This window comes from Pseudophryne corroboree, chromosome 6, assembly GCF_028390025.1.
Source record: "Pseudophryne corroboree isolate aPseCor3 chromosome 6, aPseCor3.hap2, whole genome shotgun sequence".
Classification (NCBI taxonomy): domain Eukaryota; kingdom Metazoa; phylum Chordata; class Amphibia; order Anura; family Myobatrachidae; genus Pseudophryne; species Pseudophryne corroboree.
The window spans coordinates 294,671,690-294,692,523 of NC_086449.1; the positions used below are offsets into that span (position 1 = coordinate 294,671,690).

Below are 20,834 nucleotides of genomic sequence, written 5' to 3' on the forward strand. Positions count from 1 at the left end.
TTGTCGGTAGGTTTAGGGGTTGGGGGTCTGGTCGCCCATGATTGCTTAGTACGAGGCTTCGAGCCGTTCGCAGGGTCCTAGTATCTGGAGGAAGCCTGACCCTTAGCCCTGCCCCGTGGGCAAAAGGAGCGAAAGGACGTCTTGGATCTTGTGGCTGCTGCAAGTACCAATAAGTCCTCCCGACTGACCGCAGACGTCAGGCCGTGTTGCAGCTGCTCAGTCCAGCTACCAGGCTGAAGCCAGCGCTGGTCTTGCAATAGTACCAGCATGAGTATATGCAGTCTTCAGGAAGTTGTCCAACTTCCTATCTGTAGGATCCTTGAGAGAAGAGGTATCTGGTATAGGCAGAACCGAAGAGCGTATTAGGCGCGCCACATGGGCGTCCACCAGAGGAGGAGCCTCCCACTTAGCCCTGTCTTAGGGTGGAAATGGATAGAAGGTCTGGTAACGCTTGGAAAGCTGAAACCGCTTATGGTTTATCCCATAAAGGAAAAGGGGGAGGGGGGGGGAGGTCTGGATTGCACATCCTATTACTAAAGATATCAAGAGGTGCAATCATGCTGAGGCTTCTATTAGTATGCTGGAAGAAGAGATATGCAGATGCACACTCCTAGCACTAAGAACACTGGTAGTAAAAATAATTTCAATAAACCCTCACAATTAACATGGAGTATAACTGAAGTTCTTAGCACACATTTGCGCTGGTTTAGCCCATGCCACTTCCACCATGTCCTCTAACTGGACTGTTTTTCAGATGCTTGAAGATCGAGGTTTTGGACTTCAGGGCAGAGTCCTCTTCCTCAATGTCCAGAACCACCCGTAACTCTGTGACAAGGGCATCTATCGCAACCGAAGAGAAGACTTAATCCAGTCCAGAGGAGGTGTCTAGATCAGAGCCCCAGGAGCAGTTGTCGTCTTGATCCGAGAGACTCCGATGCAGAATCCCCTCCTGAGAGTGGGATAGAGCTTTCTAGTGAGGTGTCAGCTTGCCTGGTCGCTTTTCTCTATCCATGAGTTGTTGCATGGAAGCAGAGAACTGCGACAGGCCTTGACCAGACTGCGCAAAGGACTGCATCTATGGGGGCTCTACCAGTGGAAGCGAAGCAGCATACGCAAGGCCCACAGTAGTAGTGAATTAAGAGGTGCTATATCAGGGGGATTAGGCTGTGGCGTGGCTAAGCGATCCATGAGCTGCGCCATTACTTGTCAATGTGGTTGTCCAGGGAGACTGCTGCAGGTGCCTCCTGCGGCGGAGCTGTGACACACCCTTTGCGCAGTTTAGCTTTGAAAGTATACTGTGGAGAAAGAATATTGAAACACACACAGCAAGTGCGAGGCTCAGGAGCGACTGCTTTCTTGCCCTTGGATGACATCTCCACCACAGTATAATAACACGCGTATATAATACAGAGAGTGTGATAGGAGGGGTGTGAGGGAGCACTAGGATTCCCACAACGCAGATACTGTTGTAGCACTATTTCAACAAGCAATGTCAAGTGTAAAAGTAGCAATGAGGCACCAACTGAAGGAGCAGGTCCTGTATCAGTGGTATAAGGCTGAATCACCTCAAGTTCTGACACTACCCGACAGGCACACAATGCTTGATATAATAAATGGGCCAAGATACTCAACTGTCCAGCTATGAAGCAGGCAGGAGATAAATGTAGGACCTGACTACTGGAGCGAGGTACAGGGGAGACTGAGCCCAATCCTTCCTCTCTGTGCAAAGTCCCGGCAGCAATGTGCTCTAAAATGGCTGCTCAGCGTTTTCTGGGAGGGACATAAAGAGAGAGGAGGATGAGATTCCCAGTGGCAGGCTGTGTGCTGTGCTGCTAGCAAGTCCCAGGGGAGGAGGAGGGGCTGCAGTCCTCCTCCTCAGATGATAAACCCCAGGGACCTGCACTCCTGCTATGCTGTTGTGTCCTGGTGGTCCAGTGGAAAAGGCGCAGACCACTTTGTCCAAACTCATCTAGAATTCGCACAGAGCGGTTTTCGTCTGTTTCAATAGCAATGAGGCGATCAAAGCTGTAGTGAAATAATGGCTCTGAGCCAAGCAAACAATTTTCTACAGTACTGGTATTGAAAAACTGGTGTCGCGTTATGACAACTGGTAAATTCAAATAAATGATTTCTATAATCGACCTCTCTTTAATTTTTCTTTCCTGGAATCGGGAAACTTACTTTTCGGGATACTCCTCGTGTATTAGGAGTCAAGTTAGATTTCTGTGACCAGTACATAAGCATTGTTTACAGCATCAAAAGGCCACAATGGTTCCAAAGCTCCTTAGTGAAGCCTAATGATGGTATAAAGCTTTTATATTATACGCTGCCGAATAAATCGCATACCATTGCTTACTATTAGATCATTTTAGTTTGAGGTTTTTGTTGCTGGAAACACTGTTGTTCAGAAGGGACATAAAATCACTCTTTACTTAGCGTTTGTAGTGAAGTAGCAACAATATCTAAGATTACATCCACAATGTGAAGAAACTATTGGAAAGACAGATCTCTAGGTAAAGTGGATCAAGTTACAGTAGCTTAGAATTTCTGCCAGTGCAGTTGGCAGAAACAGTTCTGCTCATATTTAGCAAAGCAATAAATAAAAATGTCTTACTCATCACTAGATTATGATAAACTAGCAAGGCAATGAAGGTACACCACTGTTTTCAGGACAAGCACATGTGAAAATAGGATTTTGGTACTTACCAGGTAAATCCTTTTCTTTGAATCCATAGTGGGCACTGGAGTACTCTTGGGATATGGACGGCTTCCGCAGGAACAGGGCACTGAATACTTAAATTTAGAACTCTCCACCATTCCATATCCCAGAGTACCTCAGTGTTTTTTACTGAGCCGAACAGGAGCTATAGAGGTTGACAATGGAGAATTACATAGAGGTTGACAATGGAGAATTCCATATAACGGACAACAATAAAGTTGACACATAACGTTACTGAGACTAAAAAGTTGACACCATAATCGATAGAACTTGATCATTTGAACCAGTCGGTGAGAGTGTGTTACCATAAGATCCCCTGAACTTACCACAAACCAGGTAAAACTGCTCCTGGTGGGCGTCCAGTGCCCCCTATGGATTCAAAGAAAAGGATTTACCTGGTAAGTACCAAAATCCTATTTTCTTTTTCATCCACTAGGGGTCACTGGAGTACTCTTGGGACGTACCAAAGCTTCCCCCGTGGGCGGGAGGGCTGTTTGGCACCTGTAACACTAGGCGGCCAAAGCTTGATGCTGATGCCGCAAACGTATCAAACTTGTAAAAGCGCACAAACGTGTGCACTGTAGACCATGTAGCCGCACATCAAAGCTGCGTCGTAGAAGCTCCACGACCAGCTGCCCGTGAAGTTCCCACAGAACGTGAGGAATGAGCTGTTACTGATGTAGGCGGCTGTAACCTAGCATGAAGGTAAGCCTGACGTATGGTCAGTTTAAACCATCTGGATAAGGTCTGCTTAGAAGCTGGCCAACCCATCTTGGCAGCATCATAGAGAACAAACAACGTATCCGTCTTACAAACTGTAGACGTTCGGGATACATAAATGCGTAATGCGCGTACCACATCTAAAATTCCAGAATCTCCTGTTAACACAGGAACTACTATTGGTTGATTGATGTGAAAAGATGACACTACCTTTGGTAAGAAAGCGGGATTCGTCCGAAGTTCCGCTCTTTCATCATGAAATACCAAATACGGTGCCTTGCATGACAAGGCACCCAAATCTGAAACACGCCTTGCCGAAGCTAAGGCTAGGAGAAAATTTGTTTTCCAAGTAAGAAACTTAATATCCACTTGTTGTAAGGGTTCAAAATATGAATACTGTAAGAAATCTAAAACCAGATTCAAGTCCCATGGCGCTGTAGGTGGAATAAATGGAGGCTGTACTCTGGAGGACACCTTGCAGAAAGGTGTGTATAGACGGCGATAGAGCCAATCTTCTTTGAAAGTAAATTGACAAAGCAGATACCTGCACCTTTAGTGTGGATAAACGCAGTCCTCCATCTAACCCCGTTTGTAGAAATAACAAAAGACGGGATAACTTGAAAGATGATGTCGGAAACTTCCGAGCTTCACACCAATCTATATAGGCACGCCAAATTCTGTAATAATGAGCTGCCGTAACTGGCTTCCTAGCTCGTAACATGGGTGGTATAACCGATTCTGGAATGCCCTCTCTTCTTAAGAGGGCGGTCTCAACAGCCACCCCATCAAACGCAGCCGCGCTAAATCGGGGTAAAGAAACGGACCCTATTGTAACAGGTCCGGATGGAGCGGCCAAGGATCGTCTGCGAGTAGTCCGCGTAGATCCGAGAACCAAGCTCTCCGAGGCCAATGAGGCGCCACTAGTATGACTGTGGTGGACTCTCTTTTGATCCGTTTTAGTAACAGAGGGAGCAGCGGAAACGGTGGAAACAGATACACGGGGCTGTAAGGCCACGCGATTGTGAGAGCATCCACCGCCACTGCCTTTGGATCTCGCGTTCTGGACACATACTGGGGCGTTTGGTGATTGTGGCGAGATGCCATCAGGTCCACTTGAGGGTAACCCCACCTCTGGACCAACATGTGAAACACTTCGGGATTTAATGCCCATTCTCCTGGATGAAAATCCCGACGGCTGAGATAATCCTCCTCCCAGTTGTCCACTCCCGGAATGAACACTGCCGACAATATCAATTGGTGATGCTCGGCCCAATTGAGGATTCGAGCTACTTCCCGCATTGCCATGCGGCTTCTCGTTCCTCCTTGTTTGTTGATGTACGCGACTGCCGTCGCGTTGTCTGACCGCACCTGGACAGTCTGAAACCGAAGTATGTGCACTGCTTGTTGTAGCGCATTGTAAATTGCCCGGAGTTCCAGGACATTTATAGACCGCAATCTTTCGTGATCCGTCCAGAGACCCTGGAGCTCACAATTTTGAACTACAGCTCCCCAACCTCTGAGACTTGCGTCCGTCGTTAGAATTATCCAATTCCAGGCACCGAACCGTTTCCCTGCGGTTAGATTGTGTACTTTGAGCAACCAGAGTAGAGATACCCTGGCCCGTGGCGACACCCTCACCCAGTGGTGAATCTGCAGATGCGAGGCCGACCACTGTGCGAGCACATCCAGTTGAAAAGTGAGTGAAATCTTCCGAACTGAAGCGCTTCGAAAACAGCCACCATTGTGCCTAAGAAGCGAATGCACAAATGTACCGAGACTGTGCGTGGCTTGAGCAGTAATTGTACCAGATGACGAATAATCTGTACTTTCTGTTCTGATAGGTAAATTCTACTAGGAATTGAAGTTGAGACGAAATTAGATGTGAATTCTTGAAGTTGACAATCCAACCGTGGTGAACTAGTACATTGTACGTTAGCAACGCATGTTGGAGGAACATCTCTTCAGACGGAGCTTTGATGAACAGATTGTCCAAGTACGGAACTATTATTACTTTCAGGGATCTGAGATGAGCTATCATCACAGACATCACTTTGGTTAATACCCGAGGCGCTGACGAGAGGCCAACCGGTAGAGCCTGAAACTGGTAATGTTTCTGCTGTATTGCAAAACGCAAGAACCTCTGATGAAGTGGCCAAATCGGAATGTGTACGTACGCATCCTTGAGATCTAGCGCAATCATGAATTCCTGTGGCTGTAAACCTGCAATTACTGACCGCAGAAATTCCATCTTAATCTGTAGTAAGTGACGTACTGATTGAGACCCTTTAAGTTCAATATTGGCCTGACGGAGCCATCCGGCTTTGGTCCCCCAAACAGACTGGAATAATAACCCTGACCTTGTTGGTGTACAGGGACCGGAATCAAAACTGCTGAATCCAGCAGAGACTGAATGGCAATTTGCCGAACCGCCCTCTTGTCGTCTGACAGAGGCAGTCTTGTCTTGAAACCGCAGTGGCGGGAGACAGCTATACTTTCTTTTAACACTAAATTGCAGATCCACCCATCTGTGGATATCTGGAACCCCGCCAAATGGAACGTCTGAAGGCGTGCTCCCACAATTGGAAATCCGAGATGGGCTGGGAGCCCGTTATGCCACTGGCTTGTCGGTGACCTTAGCGTCCTGACGACTGGTGTTGGTTTGTTGGAAACCACGTCCTCGACCTCGTCTACCAGGCGTGGCTGTTGCTGTACCACGGCCTTGAAAGGGATGAGGTCTAAAGGATTTGAATGCCGGCCTAGAGTATTTCCGTCTAGGTACCGTTGGAGGCAATGGTAGGAAAACAGACTTTCCCCCCATGGCCTCAGAAATCCATCTGTCCAATTTAGGACCAAACAACTTCTCGCCACCGTATTCTTTTGACCTCCGACTCCGCTTGCCAAGAACGCAGCCAGAGTGCTCGTCCTGCTGTAACTAGCAATGATGAAAGGCGAGAAGTGAGCTGACAGCCGGCAGAAGAAGCTGTACATAGATACTTAGCAGCTTCTCAGATTTGATTAGCGAGAAGTATAAGGTGATCGTCATGTAGGGCAGACTTGAGTTCTGTTATCAATACCATTAGCGCCTTAGTTACCCAAATGCCCTTCTATTTTACGGTCTGAAGGGTCTTTATAAGTTTTGACACAGACGAATCCACCAATGGCGGATTCTCCCATGTAGATGTCACTGACTGTGGAAACGGGTAACTAGACTTAAATCGGCGAGGTATAGAACCGGTTATCCGGTTTTTCCGTGTTTATACTAACATGTTATTAAGAGATTCCGAAACAGGTAAACACATTGGAGATCTCTGTCGTTTAGTAAATACGACTATCATATGTCAGAGGCTCCTTAGTCTTTGTAAACTTCAGAGACTGACACACTGGCCTGATGAGATTATCAATGCTTGTGCTGTCAAAATCTGCACTATCTGACTGGTGGTCTAATTCGCCCTCCTCACCCTTATTTTGCGCAGTAGGGTCTGGCATAGAATCGTCAGACTGCAACATAGCAGAAACTGGTAAATTATAAGACAAATTAAATTTATCCCTTGTACCCAAAGTGGACTTGGACCTTTGCAAAGGCTGAGAGCCCTTCGGTAGTTCTGGCGGTCTCACCCGAGACTCAGACCTTGCCGCTTCCCGCTCGTGTCGAGCGGTGGCCAATTCTGATTTCAACCCAGCTATTACATTTGCTAACATAGACCATGGAGGGTCCTGGGATGAAACCGGCTTCCGGAGTGGAAACCGACAAAACATACTATACATGTGGTAGATCCATGTACAGACATTTTAGTCTTTGCTGGTGCCTTACTCATTATGCAGACAGACAATACAATATACAAAGAGACACTTGCACGACTCAGTAAAATTGTTACTTAAGGTGTGTAATATATATATATATATATATGGCCGAAGTGCAGGGCACGTGGCCAGCACTATATGAAACCTGATCCAAAATTCCCACTAACACCCCTGCGCCTCCGGTGGAGTAGAGATGTAGGACAAGAACGTTCTGGAATCACAAACTGGAAGAAACAGGAAGCATGGTTAAAATGGCCCCCATGCCATGCTTACAGTTATAAACACAGTGCAGGTTACAATACATGATTTTATAACCTGTACCTGACTGTGGATTTAATATAGGCTTAATAGCCTATTAATATAACCTATGCAGCATATATAATATGGCAGCCAGTCATGGAGTCTATTTTTCTCCCTTGCAGCAGCGCTGCCTGTGATCTTCTCCCCCCTCCCCCTGTGCTCCGTGTAGCGCTGCGTCTCAGCGGGGAGCGGTTGCCGGGAAGCAGGACCCCGGAGTCATTGCAGGGAGGCGGGGAACGCGTTCTGGAGAGCGGGCGTGTTGGAAAGTGTGGCCGGCGTGTAAACGGGGTGCGTCGGGCCGGAGCGGCGTGTATCGGCTTTTGGCGGCGCTAGTGTGAGCGGCTGTGCTGCGGCGCTCACAGCGGCTGGGGCGGACCTGTGAGCAGACGCTGAGCCCCGTACAGCGCGGCTGGGCGGGCGGCCTGTATAAGCGGCGGGTGCGGGCGGCGGCGAGGAACACGGACCCCACACAGCCCGTTCCCCGCACCATACCTTGTCTCCTGTAGGGAGGGCTGCGACGGGGCTTCTTCTGTAAGCTCTGTCCAGCTCTTGCAGCAGTCAGTAGGCTGCGTGTGGCTGTGAGGGTGCTCTTTGTGAGGACCGACACGCCATGCGCTGCCTTCGCGCAGCGGCACTATCCCGGACCCACGTTTTTAGTATAAACTGGGAAGGGATGTGCTTAAGTTGTAATAAAAAAGTAAAAATGAAAAATGAAAATAAAAAAATATTAAAAGAAAAGTATGAGAGCCCCACACAAGCCTTGTTAGTGCTGTGAGCACAGAAAAAACACTGAGGTACTCTGGGATATGGAGGGGAGGAGAGTTCTAAATTTAAATATTCAGTGCACTGTTCCTGCGGAAGCCGTCCATATCCCAAGAGTACTCCAGTGACCCCCTAATGGATGAAAAAGAAATTATGCATAGAGATCAGCAAAATAATCTCTGTAAGCAAACTGCAGAAATTGCTGGCTCACACCGTGTTCACTTTTAAGGCACCTAATCGTATTCCTCTGCCAACTGTATTTCAAGGTGCAAATCTAATTTCTGGTTCAGAGAGAAAGGAAAAGCGCCTACAATTAAAGCTCCTGCTGAAAATGCATGCAGTGACATTTTTAAAAAGTGTTAATTTAAAGAGCAACCTACTAATACTTTAGAAGCCCCCATCTTAAACGTTGAAGTTTCCAGTTATCGCTTATGTTTATTACGACTATTTCTTCAATTTATCTTAAATTAGATTTAAGGGGACAGAAAATTTGTTTTGCAATTCATATTACATATAGAAATATACAGTAAGTCACTTCAAATATTGGCCAACCACAGCAAAAGCTATGCTAAGTGATTGGAGTAGATTTGTGGGATATGTGAAGTATACACCGCTCAGTGACAGGACTCCTGCAATTGATCCCTTTCACAAAAACAAGTGCATGGTAACAACCCCTATTTTAGGTTGTTTAGACAGGTATGCTTGTATGCATAAGGTACATTCCACGTGAGCTGCATTTTCTGTATCAGCATTTCTTATATGGACAAATTAACCATATGAAGAAATTGTTCACACAAGTGTTCAAAAGCCAAAGCTTCATGCACCTTGGACACAAATGTGCACACAAAATGCATGTGGCCACTGAAAGTCACATCCACATCAGAATGTACATATACTTCAACACAAATACTGCCAACATTGCCACAATACAAGTGCAGGAGTCATATACTGTCTTCTTATATTACCTTTAACAAAACAATAAAAAAAAAAATTCAAAAAACAAACAAAAAAACACTGCAACACTAGTCACCTTATGTTGCGCAAAGCTGTATTAGTCGTCTTCATTCTTCTTGTAGTGGATGGAGTCACAGGCTTTTTTGGATGAGACTTAACTTTGTTAACTTTGGGCGACTGTACATTAACTTTTGCTGTCGGAGTGGATTTGATTTTAGGGGTTGTGTTTTTGACTTTAGGAGGTGGCTGGGGTGGTGCGGCAGGTGGAGGCTGGGAAGCTTTCTGGGGAGGTGTGGCAACAGGTTTTTTGGAAATGGAGGATGTGGGAGAGGTAACTGGGGATGTTGCAGCACCAATAGATGCTCTGATTGTGACCTAAGAGTTAAAAAGAAAAAAACTAATTTGTGATATCTACATAATTTAGAATGTTAAACTTAAAACTTAATTGATCAATTATAAACATTAAAACATCATCATCAAATATGCACAGATTACAACCCTAGGTGTCACATTATCCACTACACATATGGGCGGTATTCAAATGATATATCACGCCCAATCTCTTTTCTAAAGTGATCCCCATTATCGCGCTTTACGCATCCCAATGTAATCGGGTTTAGGTGCGTAAAGGGTTAGGCGCCTCACTACACCAGCTGAAATGATGATTCCACACCCATTGGCAGAAACAGAACAGGTGTGGAAGGAGGCGAAAAAAATTGAATACCGCCCATAAAAGTTTACATATGAAAAATGTTTAAGTATTAGGATGCCTACAGTTTATTTCAATATCACCAAAACAGATTGCAAACAAATTATCCACCCCAAAACAAAAAAACATATTCAGACAATGCACAAGAATGCAGGGATAACATGTGGATGATGTTTTTCTGTTCACAAGCTTGTGCAACTCTGTTCAAGCAGCCACAATACTAAATAGCTGCCAAACATGCTCATATGCAGCGACATAACGCCAGATTGTTTATATTTACAACAAACAAATCTGTGATAAGCATAGAATGTATCACAATTTTTATTTTTTAATCTGCAATGTTTGACAATAGTAGAGGAGTCCCTTTTTCAAGATATTCTGTAAATGATCATGACAACCAAAACCGTTAATGATTTTTGGGATCACACATTTTTTCATTGGGGGACAATGGAGGCAGTGCATTTAGAGTATAGCAGTGGGAGCTGGGTGCAGAGATACTGACAGAACTTCAGACACTCCTATTCCCAAGTGGATGCCTGGGATACTCAGGTTTGTCTAAATCCTGAAAGGAAAGACGAGGAGTACACACAGAGGGAGACTCATTCCTCATGTGATTTCGGTGGTGGTGGTGGTAGTAGCAGTAGTAATAACAATAATAATAAAAATAACAGTAGTCCAAAACAGAAGACAAAGCCATCATATACCATTATCTTGTCCCCACTGCCTACAGTGGCACCAAACCCTTGGGTTCTGCTGCCTTGCTACTTATCTGGTTATGATGACTGCTGATGCAGTAATGTTTATAATCTGTGTCCATGTCCATTAATGTTCTGTACAATAAGTCACTATTTTCACGTTTTGTTCATATGATTTTCGGTTATGTTCCTTGTAAGGTGTTGTGGACCCCTTGTCTGTCCATATGAAGGATGATGATACTAATAAATTATGCTAAGGCCTTTATTGTACATAAATCCCATTCTCTGCAAAGCATCCATTATGGTACAGGATCAGCCTTGGGACATCTCTAGTGTGCTAAGGCAGGGTGTTTCCTTTACCCTGGATAAAAATTGTGGTTCAACCTACAACAGATGCCATCATGGTAATATTTGGTGGTCTCCAGCAGCCAACCAGTTGCTGAAAAACCTCCACAAAAGTTTAAAGAATTTCCCAAATAAGAAAGTCTGCTTTCAGTTTTCTACATCAGTAATATACACAGTTGTGATAAATGAAGCTAGCCAAAGCACTTTTGGTTTTGTCTAACTGGACAACTGGCGAATGGAGGTCAGAATGTTGAAAACCACTGTGAGCTCCAGGGACTGATTGTCGGGAGCTTTGACCCTAAAACCAGTACAGCATGAAAGCAGCCCAGAGCCACAAAGGCTGGCATCCATTGTCACTACTGTTCAATTCAGATGTATAACAACTAACCCTGCTTGAGATGGTCAACTCTAGGCCATCTACAGAGAAACACGCACCTGGGGGCAGTCAAAAGACCAGATTGATCATACTTTGATGAGACTAGTTCAATTTCCACTCCTCACCAGATCTCTAATGCCATTGAATGAAACTCTGGCCAGACCAGAGAGTAGAGTTTGAAACGGATAGTGACGAGAACGAACAGCTAATTTGATGAGAAACTAGGGTCCTTACCAGACTGAAATGTTTAAGCAAGTGTCCTGATGTTCACAGATACCAAGATTTTTTTAAATCTTTATACGTTTTGGATAAACATTTCTAAATACTTGAACCTGTATACACACGCTACAGGATGTTTAGGGATTTTAGGTTCAGAATGGACAGAAAAGAACCATTCGCCTACAGGACCAGTTTAGTGTCTGGAGAGACTACTCCAGAGGAGAGAAGAAACTTAATATTTTCCACTAGGGCAAATAAAGTTCCTGGTCAGGGACTTCAGGATATCCAAAATGAATCCCTGACAGGCGTCTGATGGAATTAATCCACTAGTCCTAGAAGTGCAGCTGGGAGTCCTCCAAAGGCGTTCCCAGGTGGGCCACTTGCCAGTCAGGCTTATTTTGTATAGGGCCTGGAAGCTGAATGCCTTAGTCTGTATTCTGCGCTGTGGTCATCCACCTCACCTTCACCCAGTTCTCCAGCGTGAGTGGAGAACTGGCCCCTGAAGGCCTGACCCCTCATCTTCATGTACGACCATAAGGAGCAAAATCTAGGGTGGTCATTCCGAGTTGTTCGCTCGTTGCCGATTTTCGCTATATTGCGATTAGTCGCTTACTGCGCATGCGCAAGGTTCGCAGAGCGCATGCGCTTAGTTATTTTACACAAAAGTTAGGTATTTTACTCACAGCATAACGAGGATTTTTCATCGTTCTGGTGATCGTACTGTGATTGACAGGAAGTGGGTGTTTCTGGGCGGAAACTGGTCGTTTCCTGGGCGTGTGCGAAAAAACGCTTGCGTTTCTGGGGAAAACGCGGGAATGTCTGTAGAAACGGGGGAGTGTCTGGGCGAACGCTGGGTGTGTTTGTGACGTCAAACCAGGAACGAAACTGACTGAACTGATCGCAGTGTAGGAGTAAGTCTGGAGCTACTCAGAAACTGCTAAGAAATTTCTTTCGCAATTGTGCTAATCTTTCGTTCGCAATTCTGCTAAGCTAAGATACACTCCCAGAGGGCGGCGGCTTAGCGTGTGCAATGCTGCTAAAAGCAGCTAGCGAGCGAACAACTCGGAATGAGGGCCTAGGTCCCTTGGTCTTACGGGCACTGATATGAAGAATATAACTCATACTGCAATGGCCTCAGAAATAATAAACTTTAGTTGAGGAACAAAAAATGGCCTACTAAGTGAATGGGATGGACTCTAGAGCCTTTTTAGGCTCCACATTTGCGTCCCAGGTACAAAGCCAGCGTACACAGTGATTTTAGGCCATCACGGCTGAAGCCAGGACATCAAGTAGTTCCCATATCAATGGTGGCTTCCCCCAGAAGCCTTAAGTAAATGCTCCACCTTCTATAGAAAAATAGGATTTTAATTACCTACCGGTAAAGCTTTTTCTCGTAGTCCATAAGGGATATTGGGGAGACTTAGTACGATAGGGTATAGACGGGGTCCAAAGGAGCCGGTGCACTTTAAATTTCTTCAGCTGGGTGTGCTGGCTCCTCCCCTCTATGCCCCCTCCTACAGGCAGTTATAGGTAAAATAATGTCCGAAGGAGAAAGGACATACACGAGATAAGGAACATAACAATGAGTGGTGAGATTTATACACTAGCACACCACTAACAAACAACCAGCAACGGCTGGTAACCATAGAAAAGACTCCTGCAGAAAAGTCGACGGGCACCCAATATCCCTTATGGACTACGAAATTTTTTTTTACCGGTAGGTAATTAAAATCCTATTTTCTCTAGCATCCATAATGGATATTGGGGAGACTTGGTACGATGGGGACGTCCCAAAGCTTCAAGAACGGGCAGGAACACGTGGAGACTGCTGCAGCACTATCTGCCCAAACTGGGTATCCTCTTTGGCCAGGGTATAAAACCTGCAGAACTTCACAAAGGTGTTCTTTCCCGACCAGGTAGCAACTCGGCATAGTTGCAAGGCCGAGACTCCATGGGCAGCCACCCTGGTAGACCCCACCGATCTTGTAGAGTGGGCCTTCAGAGACGGTGGAACAGGTAAGGCTGCCGACACATAGGCCTGTTGGATAGTAAGCCTAAGCAAACAAGCAACAGACTGCTTTGAAGCAGGACAACCCTTTTTCTGTGCATCATATAGCACGAACAAAGAATCAGTCTTTCTGATCTGAGCCGTTCTTTTGACATAGATCTTCAAGGCTCACACCGCATCCAATGCCTCCAGAGGAGCAGAAGTGCCAGAACCTGATGGAACCACAACAGGTTGACTCAAGTGGAACGCAGAGATGAACTTTGGCAGGAACTGCTGCCTAGTCCTGAGCTCTGCTCTGTCCTCGTAAAAGACCAAGTAGGGACTTTAACACGATAAGGCCCCCAATTCTGAGATACGCCTAGCAGAAGCCAGGGCCAGTAACATCACAGTCTTCCACATGAGGTACTTGTCTTCCACCGTCATCAGAGGTTCAAACCAGGGGGACCGTACAAATTTCCAAAACTACATTCAAATCCCAGGGTGCCGTGGGCGGCACAAAAGGAAGTTGTACGTTAAGTACCCCTTGCAAGAAGGTCTGAACTTTTGCCTGCAGGCAACAAAAGAAACGTCCCAAGTGGAACTCCGCAGGCGGATACGTGCGTTCCTCGCACCAAGAGACACGGTAGCAATGACCTTTCAGGAAAGGCCCTTGTGAGCTAGGATGTTCCGCTCAACTTCCATGCCGTCAAACGAAGTCGGCATAGTCCGGGTAACCAACGGTCCTTGAAGATCTCTTCTTGGTGGTAGAGGCCAAGTGTCTTCGACGGACATGTCCAGAATATCCGCGTACCAAGCCATCCGAGGCCAATCCGGGGCAATCAGAATTGCCTGGACTCGGACTCCTGATTCGCTTGAGCACCCATGGGAGCAATGGAATCGGTGGAAACTGGTAGACCAGCTGGTAAGGCCACGGCGATGTCAAGGCATCTACTGCCCTCGCCTGAGGGTCCCTGGTTTGTGAGCAATACCAACAAAACTTCTTGTTGAGACGAGAAGCCATCATGTCTATTTGTGGGCAGCCCCACTGGTCGATGATTTGCCGAAACACCTGATGGTGAAGTCCCCACTCTCCCGGGTGGAGATCGTGACGACTCAGGAAGTCCGCTTCCCAGTTGTCCACTCCCGGAATGAAGATTGCGGACAGTGCTCTTGCATTTCTTTCCGCCCAAATGAGTACCTTTGACACCTCTCGCATGCAGGCCCTGCTTTTTGCCCCTCTGTGTCGATTGATATACGCCACTGCTGTGGCGTTGTCCGGCTGTACCTGGATCGCGTGATCCCTGAGCAGAGGAGAGGCCTGAAGCAGAGCATTGTAGATCGCCCCAAAGTTCCAGAATGTTGATCAGAAGGAGGGCTTCGTGGGCTGACCACCTGTTCTTTAACTGAGCCCCTTAGGTGACAGCACCCCATCCTCTCAGACTCACATCCTTCGTGTGGTGGATCCAATCCTGAATTCCGAAACTCCGGCCTTACAGGAGATTGGAAGACTGCAGCCACCACAGTAGGGGAAATCCTGGCCTGACAGGCGCATCATCCGGTGCATCTGAAGATGTGATCCGGACCACTTGCTCAGGAGATCCAATTGAAATGTTCTGGCATGGAACCTCCCATATTGGATTGCCTCGTATGAGGCAACCATCTTCCCAACAATCTTATGCAAAGATGGGTGAATATTCAAGAAGGTCGGAGAACCATGCGGACCATCTCCTGAAGTGTTCTCGCCTTGTCCTCTGGGAGTAACACCTTCTGGGCCACAGTATCCAGTAACATCCCCAGGAACAGGAGCCATTGAGTTGGCTCCAGGCAGGACTTCTGTAAATTGAGAATCCACCCATGGCATGACAGAAGGTGGATAGTGCGGGATAGTCGATATGGAGCAATAAAAGCTCAATGGAACTTGCTTTTATCAGGAGATCATCCAGGTAAGGGACAACATTGACCCCCTGGACCCGGAGCTGGAACATCATCTCCGCCATTACCTTTGTGAACACCCTCAGAGCTGTGGACAGGCCGAAGGGTAGCGCCTGGAACTGGTAGTCATCGTCCAGCAGGGCAAACCTCAGATAAAAACTAATAATAAAAAGAGAGCGCAATAATATGATCGTAAACTGAATATGTATCACATTTAATGAATATACAGAATAAAACACCACAATTAATAGTCTGGTATGCTCAATGAAATAATGGGTATTAGAATGCAGTCCCGCTGACTGTTAAAAAGAGGAATTAACAATACGTGATACATATTCAGTTTACTATGTTGTTATTGGGCTCTCTTTTTATTATTATTTTTTAGTAGATTTGTGATAACCGCAGATCATCATATGGGAGCTGCATACTAACTATTCCAGTAGTGTTGGTAATTTTATTGATTTATTAACAAATCCGTTTACTATTTGCGCCTGAGATTTTACCCTAATATTATAAGGGTTACATTCAAACCTCAGATAAGCCTGAGGTGACCAAATCGGAATATGGAGATAGGCGTCCTTGATATCCAGGGAGATTATGATTTCCCGTTCTTCCAGGCCCGCAATCACTGCTCGCAAGGATTCCATTTTGAACCTGAAAACCTTTAGGTAAGGGTTCAAGGACTTTAGATTCAAAATGGGCCTTACCGAACAGTCTGGCTTCGGTACCACAAACAGGTTGCAGTAATTACCCTTTCCTCGTTGTTGTATTGGTACTGGAACAATGACGTGGGACCAACTTTCGGATGGCCTGTTGCAACGTAACTTGCGTATCCTCCAAAGCTGGTAAGCTTGATTTGAAAAATTGTTGGGGAGGAGCACACTCGAACTCCAGCTTGTAGCCCTAAGAAATGAGGCCTTTGACCCAGGTATCCTGGCAGGAACTCTCCCAGACAATGTTGAAGTGACGCAGTCGAGCTCCCACCTCGAGATCCCCTCGAAGTGGGTGAGTATAGTCATGCTGAAGACTTAGTGGAAGCAGAACTGGTGTTCTGTTCCTGAGAACCGGTGATTGTAGGTCTTCTTGTCTTATCCTCTGGTACCCCTACCTGCATTGGAGGCACCTCTGGCCCTAGATCGAAATCTGCTAGACCGAAAGGACTGAACAGATGGCCCCGGGTAGGAACGCCTAGCTGGCAGGGACCCAGAGTGTAGAAACGTGGATTTCCCCGCAATAACCTTGGAAATCCACGTATCAAACTCAACCCTGAAGAGCCATTCCTCAGAAAAAGGGAGAGATTCCACACTGTCCTTGGACTCTGCGTCCGCTATCCATTGAGGCACCCACAAGTCCCTGCGCGCCGACACTGCCATGGCAGAGGTCCTAGCATTAATATTGCCCATCTCCTTGAGCGAGTCACACCGGACGCGTGCAGTGTCCTGAATGTGCTTCAGGAGAGTCACCGTAGTGACCAGAGGCATATCCCCGGAGAGGCCATCCTGAATTTGAGAAGCCCATGTGTGCCATTCACACATGGGCTTCTCAAATTTTCTGTCCCCAGGGTCCTATATGGTAAAGGAGCCCAGGGCAGGCAGCACCGCCTTTTTAGACAGTCGAGAGACTGATATGTCAACCCCCCGCGGATTGTTCCCAGAATTTCCTACCTTCAGGAGCAAATGGGAAAGTGTGAAAAAAATCTTTTTGACACTTGGTACTGTTTTCTGGATTTTTCCAGGCTAATTTAAATAGGTCATCTAACTCTGCAGAATCAGGGAAAGTGACATTAGGCTTGTTCTGTGTAAAGAAAAATGACTGCTGTGACGCAGCATCCTCTAGAGGGAGTTTTAATAGGAAGGAGAGCTTAAACTTGAAGGAAGGAGCTTAAGCTGACATTTTCCTGCTCCCACAGTGATACCCCGCAATGTACTAATTTCAGCATCTCTTCAATGGATGCCTATAGAAAATAACTTAAAAAGTCTTGCACTAATTTGCACTGGCAAGATAACATGCTAATCTTTTTATTATTAAGTTGATAATACAGTCTAACCTAACTTTTTTCCTGCAACGTGCACAATATACTGTATATTGTATAACCAATTCACAGCTATAACTGTGTGTACAGACAACTGCAATGTACCACTTATATTCTTTATGCAATTTACAACAAATTATTTTGCTGAAAAGTGATGTGGCTTCCGTGAACTGTACATAAGGTTCAATGGGCATAGCTACAAAGCATATACAGTACACTCTAGTATCTAAATGTGACCAAATACACAAAGTTTAATCAAAGGCTGCATAGCAAGAAGCATGCACAGTAAAATCCATGGCATGTATTATATCATACACCTCTAAGAATAATATTCAGGACACTCACTTAAACTACACTCTTATGTGAATTACTAAACATTCTCTGTAATATGGCTGAGTGTTTGGAGATAGTAGTGTTTGGAGATAGTGGTAGTAGGAATAATACTAATAAATCATCATCATCATCATCAACTAACCTTTGTTCCAGGAGGAAGGCCTTCCAGTTGTTTTGGCTTTCTGAAAGTTCTGTGATGCTGTGTTTTATGATCCATCTTTTCTTTACAAGTCAAAAACTGTAATCTGCACTTAGCGCATCTATAAACTCCTTTATTCTATAATAGAAAAAAAAAAATTATTAAATTGATCAGGTCATTCCTTGCAAATCAAAGCACAGATTTCAGAGATTATGAACAGGTGTCAGTGCCACTAACTGGAAAAATCCATTTGAGATTAATACATTAACTGTATATAAAACAGACTAACCTGGTGCTTCATATAATGCTGCATGAATGGTGTTCCAGATTTAATAACTTTGAGACAAAACGGACAGAGCAAACTTTTAGTGTTCTCATGGGTAGATCGAAAATGACTATCAACATCACCAAAAAGTGAAGACCTGTAATTGCACACCTAAAGCAAGGAAAAAAATACATACATGTATTACACATACAGTATATTTTATATGTAGCTTAAAATGTAGCAATTTTGCAATATTTTAAATAAATAGTAAATAATATAATACACTAAAGATATGTACACTTTATATAATTTAAAAATATTTACAAACCTTTTTATGTAGCTGTTCAGCAAGGAAAATAAAAACATTTTAAAAATACTCTTTGTTTAAATGTTACGGTTTGGGGACATCAAGCATGTGTATGCTCGCACTGAGGTGGGCATTCAGAGTTGATCGCTGGCTGGCTACTTTTAGCAGCCGTGCAAACGCGTTGTCGCCGCCCACTGGGGAGTGTATTTTCACTTTGCAGAAGTGCGAACGCTTGTGCAGCAGAGCGCCTGAAAATCATTTTGTGCAAAACAAGACCAGCCCTGTAGTTACTCTTCGTGTGCATTGATTCTAACGACTGAGGGACGGCTTTTGACGTCACACACCCGCCCAGCCACTCCTGCGTTTTTTCTGCCACTCCTGCGTTTTTCTAAGCACTCCCTGAAAACGGTCAGTTGACACCCAGAAACGCCCACTTCATGTCAATCTTCCTGCGTTCGGCCATGTGACTGGAATGTACGTTAGATTCTGTGCAAACCCACGATGCTCATTGAACCCGTACGACGCGCCTGCACATTGCGGTGCATATGCACGCGCAGAAATGCTGATTTTTAGCCTGATTGCTGCGCTGCGAACAACGGCAGCTAGCGATCAACTCGGAATGACCCCATAAGTTTAGTAGCTGTGAGATTTAAGAGTTACTGAATAATTGCAGCTAAAAGTCAAAGGGGGTAATTCAGACCTGTTCGCTTGCTAAGTTTTTTTTGCAGTCCTACATTCGCATAGTCGCCGCCCATAGGGGAGTGTATTTTTGCTTTGCAAGTGTGCAAACGCATGTGTAGCACAGCTATAGAAACAGATTTTGTGCAGTTTCTGCGCATCCCAGGACTTACTCAGCCGTTGCGATCACAGCAGCCTGTCCAGGACCGGAATTGACGTCAGGAACCCTCCCTGCAAACGGTGGGACATTCCTGTGTTTTTCCAAACACTCGCAGAAAACGGTTAGTTGACACCCACAAACGCCTTCTTCCTGTCAATCTCCTTGCGAACGCCCGTGCGAATGGATCCTTCGCACATACCCATCGCTGAGCGTCGATCTGCTTTGTAACCGTACGACGCGCCTGTGCATTGTGGTGCATACGCAGTTTAGACCTGATCGCCCGCTGTACGAAAACGCAGCCTAGCGTTCAGATCTGCATTAGGTCCACAGGGAATTAGGTCCACAATTATAATAGCAATCTCTCGTTTCCATAGGAATGTATTTACTACAGCAGTGGTTCCCAAAAACACAATCCTTAAAGCACCGCAACAGTCCAGGGTTTATGGCTCTCTCTGCTTGTACACAGATGGTAAAATCAAACTGACTATGGTAATAAAGAAGTCACCTGTGCTATGTAAATTTCTTTCCTGCAGAATGGTATTTTTATCATGATGGCAAATGAAAAGGAAGTGATTCAGGATTAATGAGCTTCATTTCGCCTAATGTTATGCTCGACAGTGCATTGTTTATACGTTTTAAACTAACTTGGGCATGCATGTTTTTTCACCTGAATAAAAACTATTTTATTAGAGTGAGCCCTGAAATCTTTGACATGCTGAGTTAAATTTCACCAGTCACCTACACAAAAGGTGCAGGCATCCATTTTGTGGTCTGTAGCAGTATGCAGCCTATCAATTTGCTAGGAAGCAGTGACATCACCAAGACATTGTCTATTCATAAGACCTGGTTTACATTCATTATGTTCTGTCTCATAGTGAAATAACAGACTATAGTTTGCGGTTTTAAATAACTACCGTCTGCGCAGTTATAGGTTTTTATTAACTGGTGATTTATAAAGCTCCATGTTATAACTGTATAACGGTCTGACATGATGAAGGAAAACACATTGCCATAATGTTGGAGTAATAAATAATAATTAGATTATGAATTTTTAATCCCGGAACTATCAGGAGTCTCATTACACAAAACCACAGTTTATCTGTAACCATCCTAAGATAATAAAATAAATAATAATAATAAAAATAAAAAAAATAAAAAAAAGGTATAAGTCTATATTATTACCTGACAAACATACGGCATTTCTCCGGGTTTATGACTATCCTTCATATGTTGTAGAAGAATTTGCTCAGAATCAAATGATAACTCACAGATCTTGCAAATAGCTAAAGAACAAAAGGACAATTTTGTTAATTGGTATTAATAAACACAAAACAAGAAATCCACAGAAAACAGTCATGCGTTTCCAGGTCTATACAACTGTTTAAATCTTAACCAGGAAGG

General features: G+C 45.0%; 1 protein-coding gene across 6 annotated transcripts in view; it reads right to left on the minus strand.

Moving 5' to 3' along the window:
- ZNF280D (zinc finger protein 280D) overlaps nucleotides 1-20,834 on the minus strand; it is a 629,515-nt gene that overhangs the window by 466,394 nt on the left and 142,287 nt on the right. For all 6 annotated transcript variants that reach the window (XR_010179244.1, XR_010179243.1, XM_063926145.1 and 3 more), the window contains 4 exons: nucleotides 20,616-20,716; nucleotides 18,313-18,459; nucleotides 18,027-18,161; nucleotides 9,333-9,631 (listed from right to left, as the gene is read on the minus strand). Coding sequence is in view for 4 of the 6 variants with exons in the window: in XM_063926145.1 (XP_063782215.1) it covers nucleotides 9,333-9,631; nucleotides 18,027-18,161; nucleotides 18,313-18,459; nucleotides 20,616-20,716 (682 nt within the window). In the remaining 2 variants the exon portion in view is untranslated. The remainder of the gene's footprint in view (nucleotides 1-9,332; nucleotides 9,632-18,026; nucleotides 18,162-18,312; nucleotides 18,460-20,615; nucleotides 20,717-20,834) is intronic.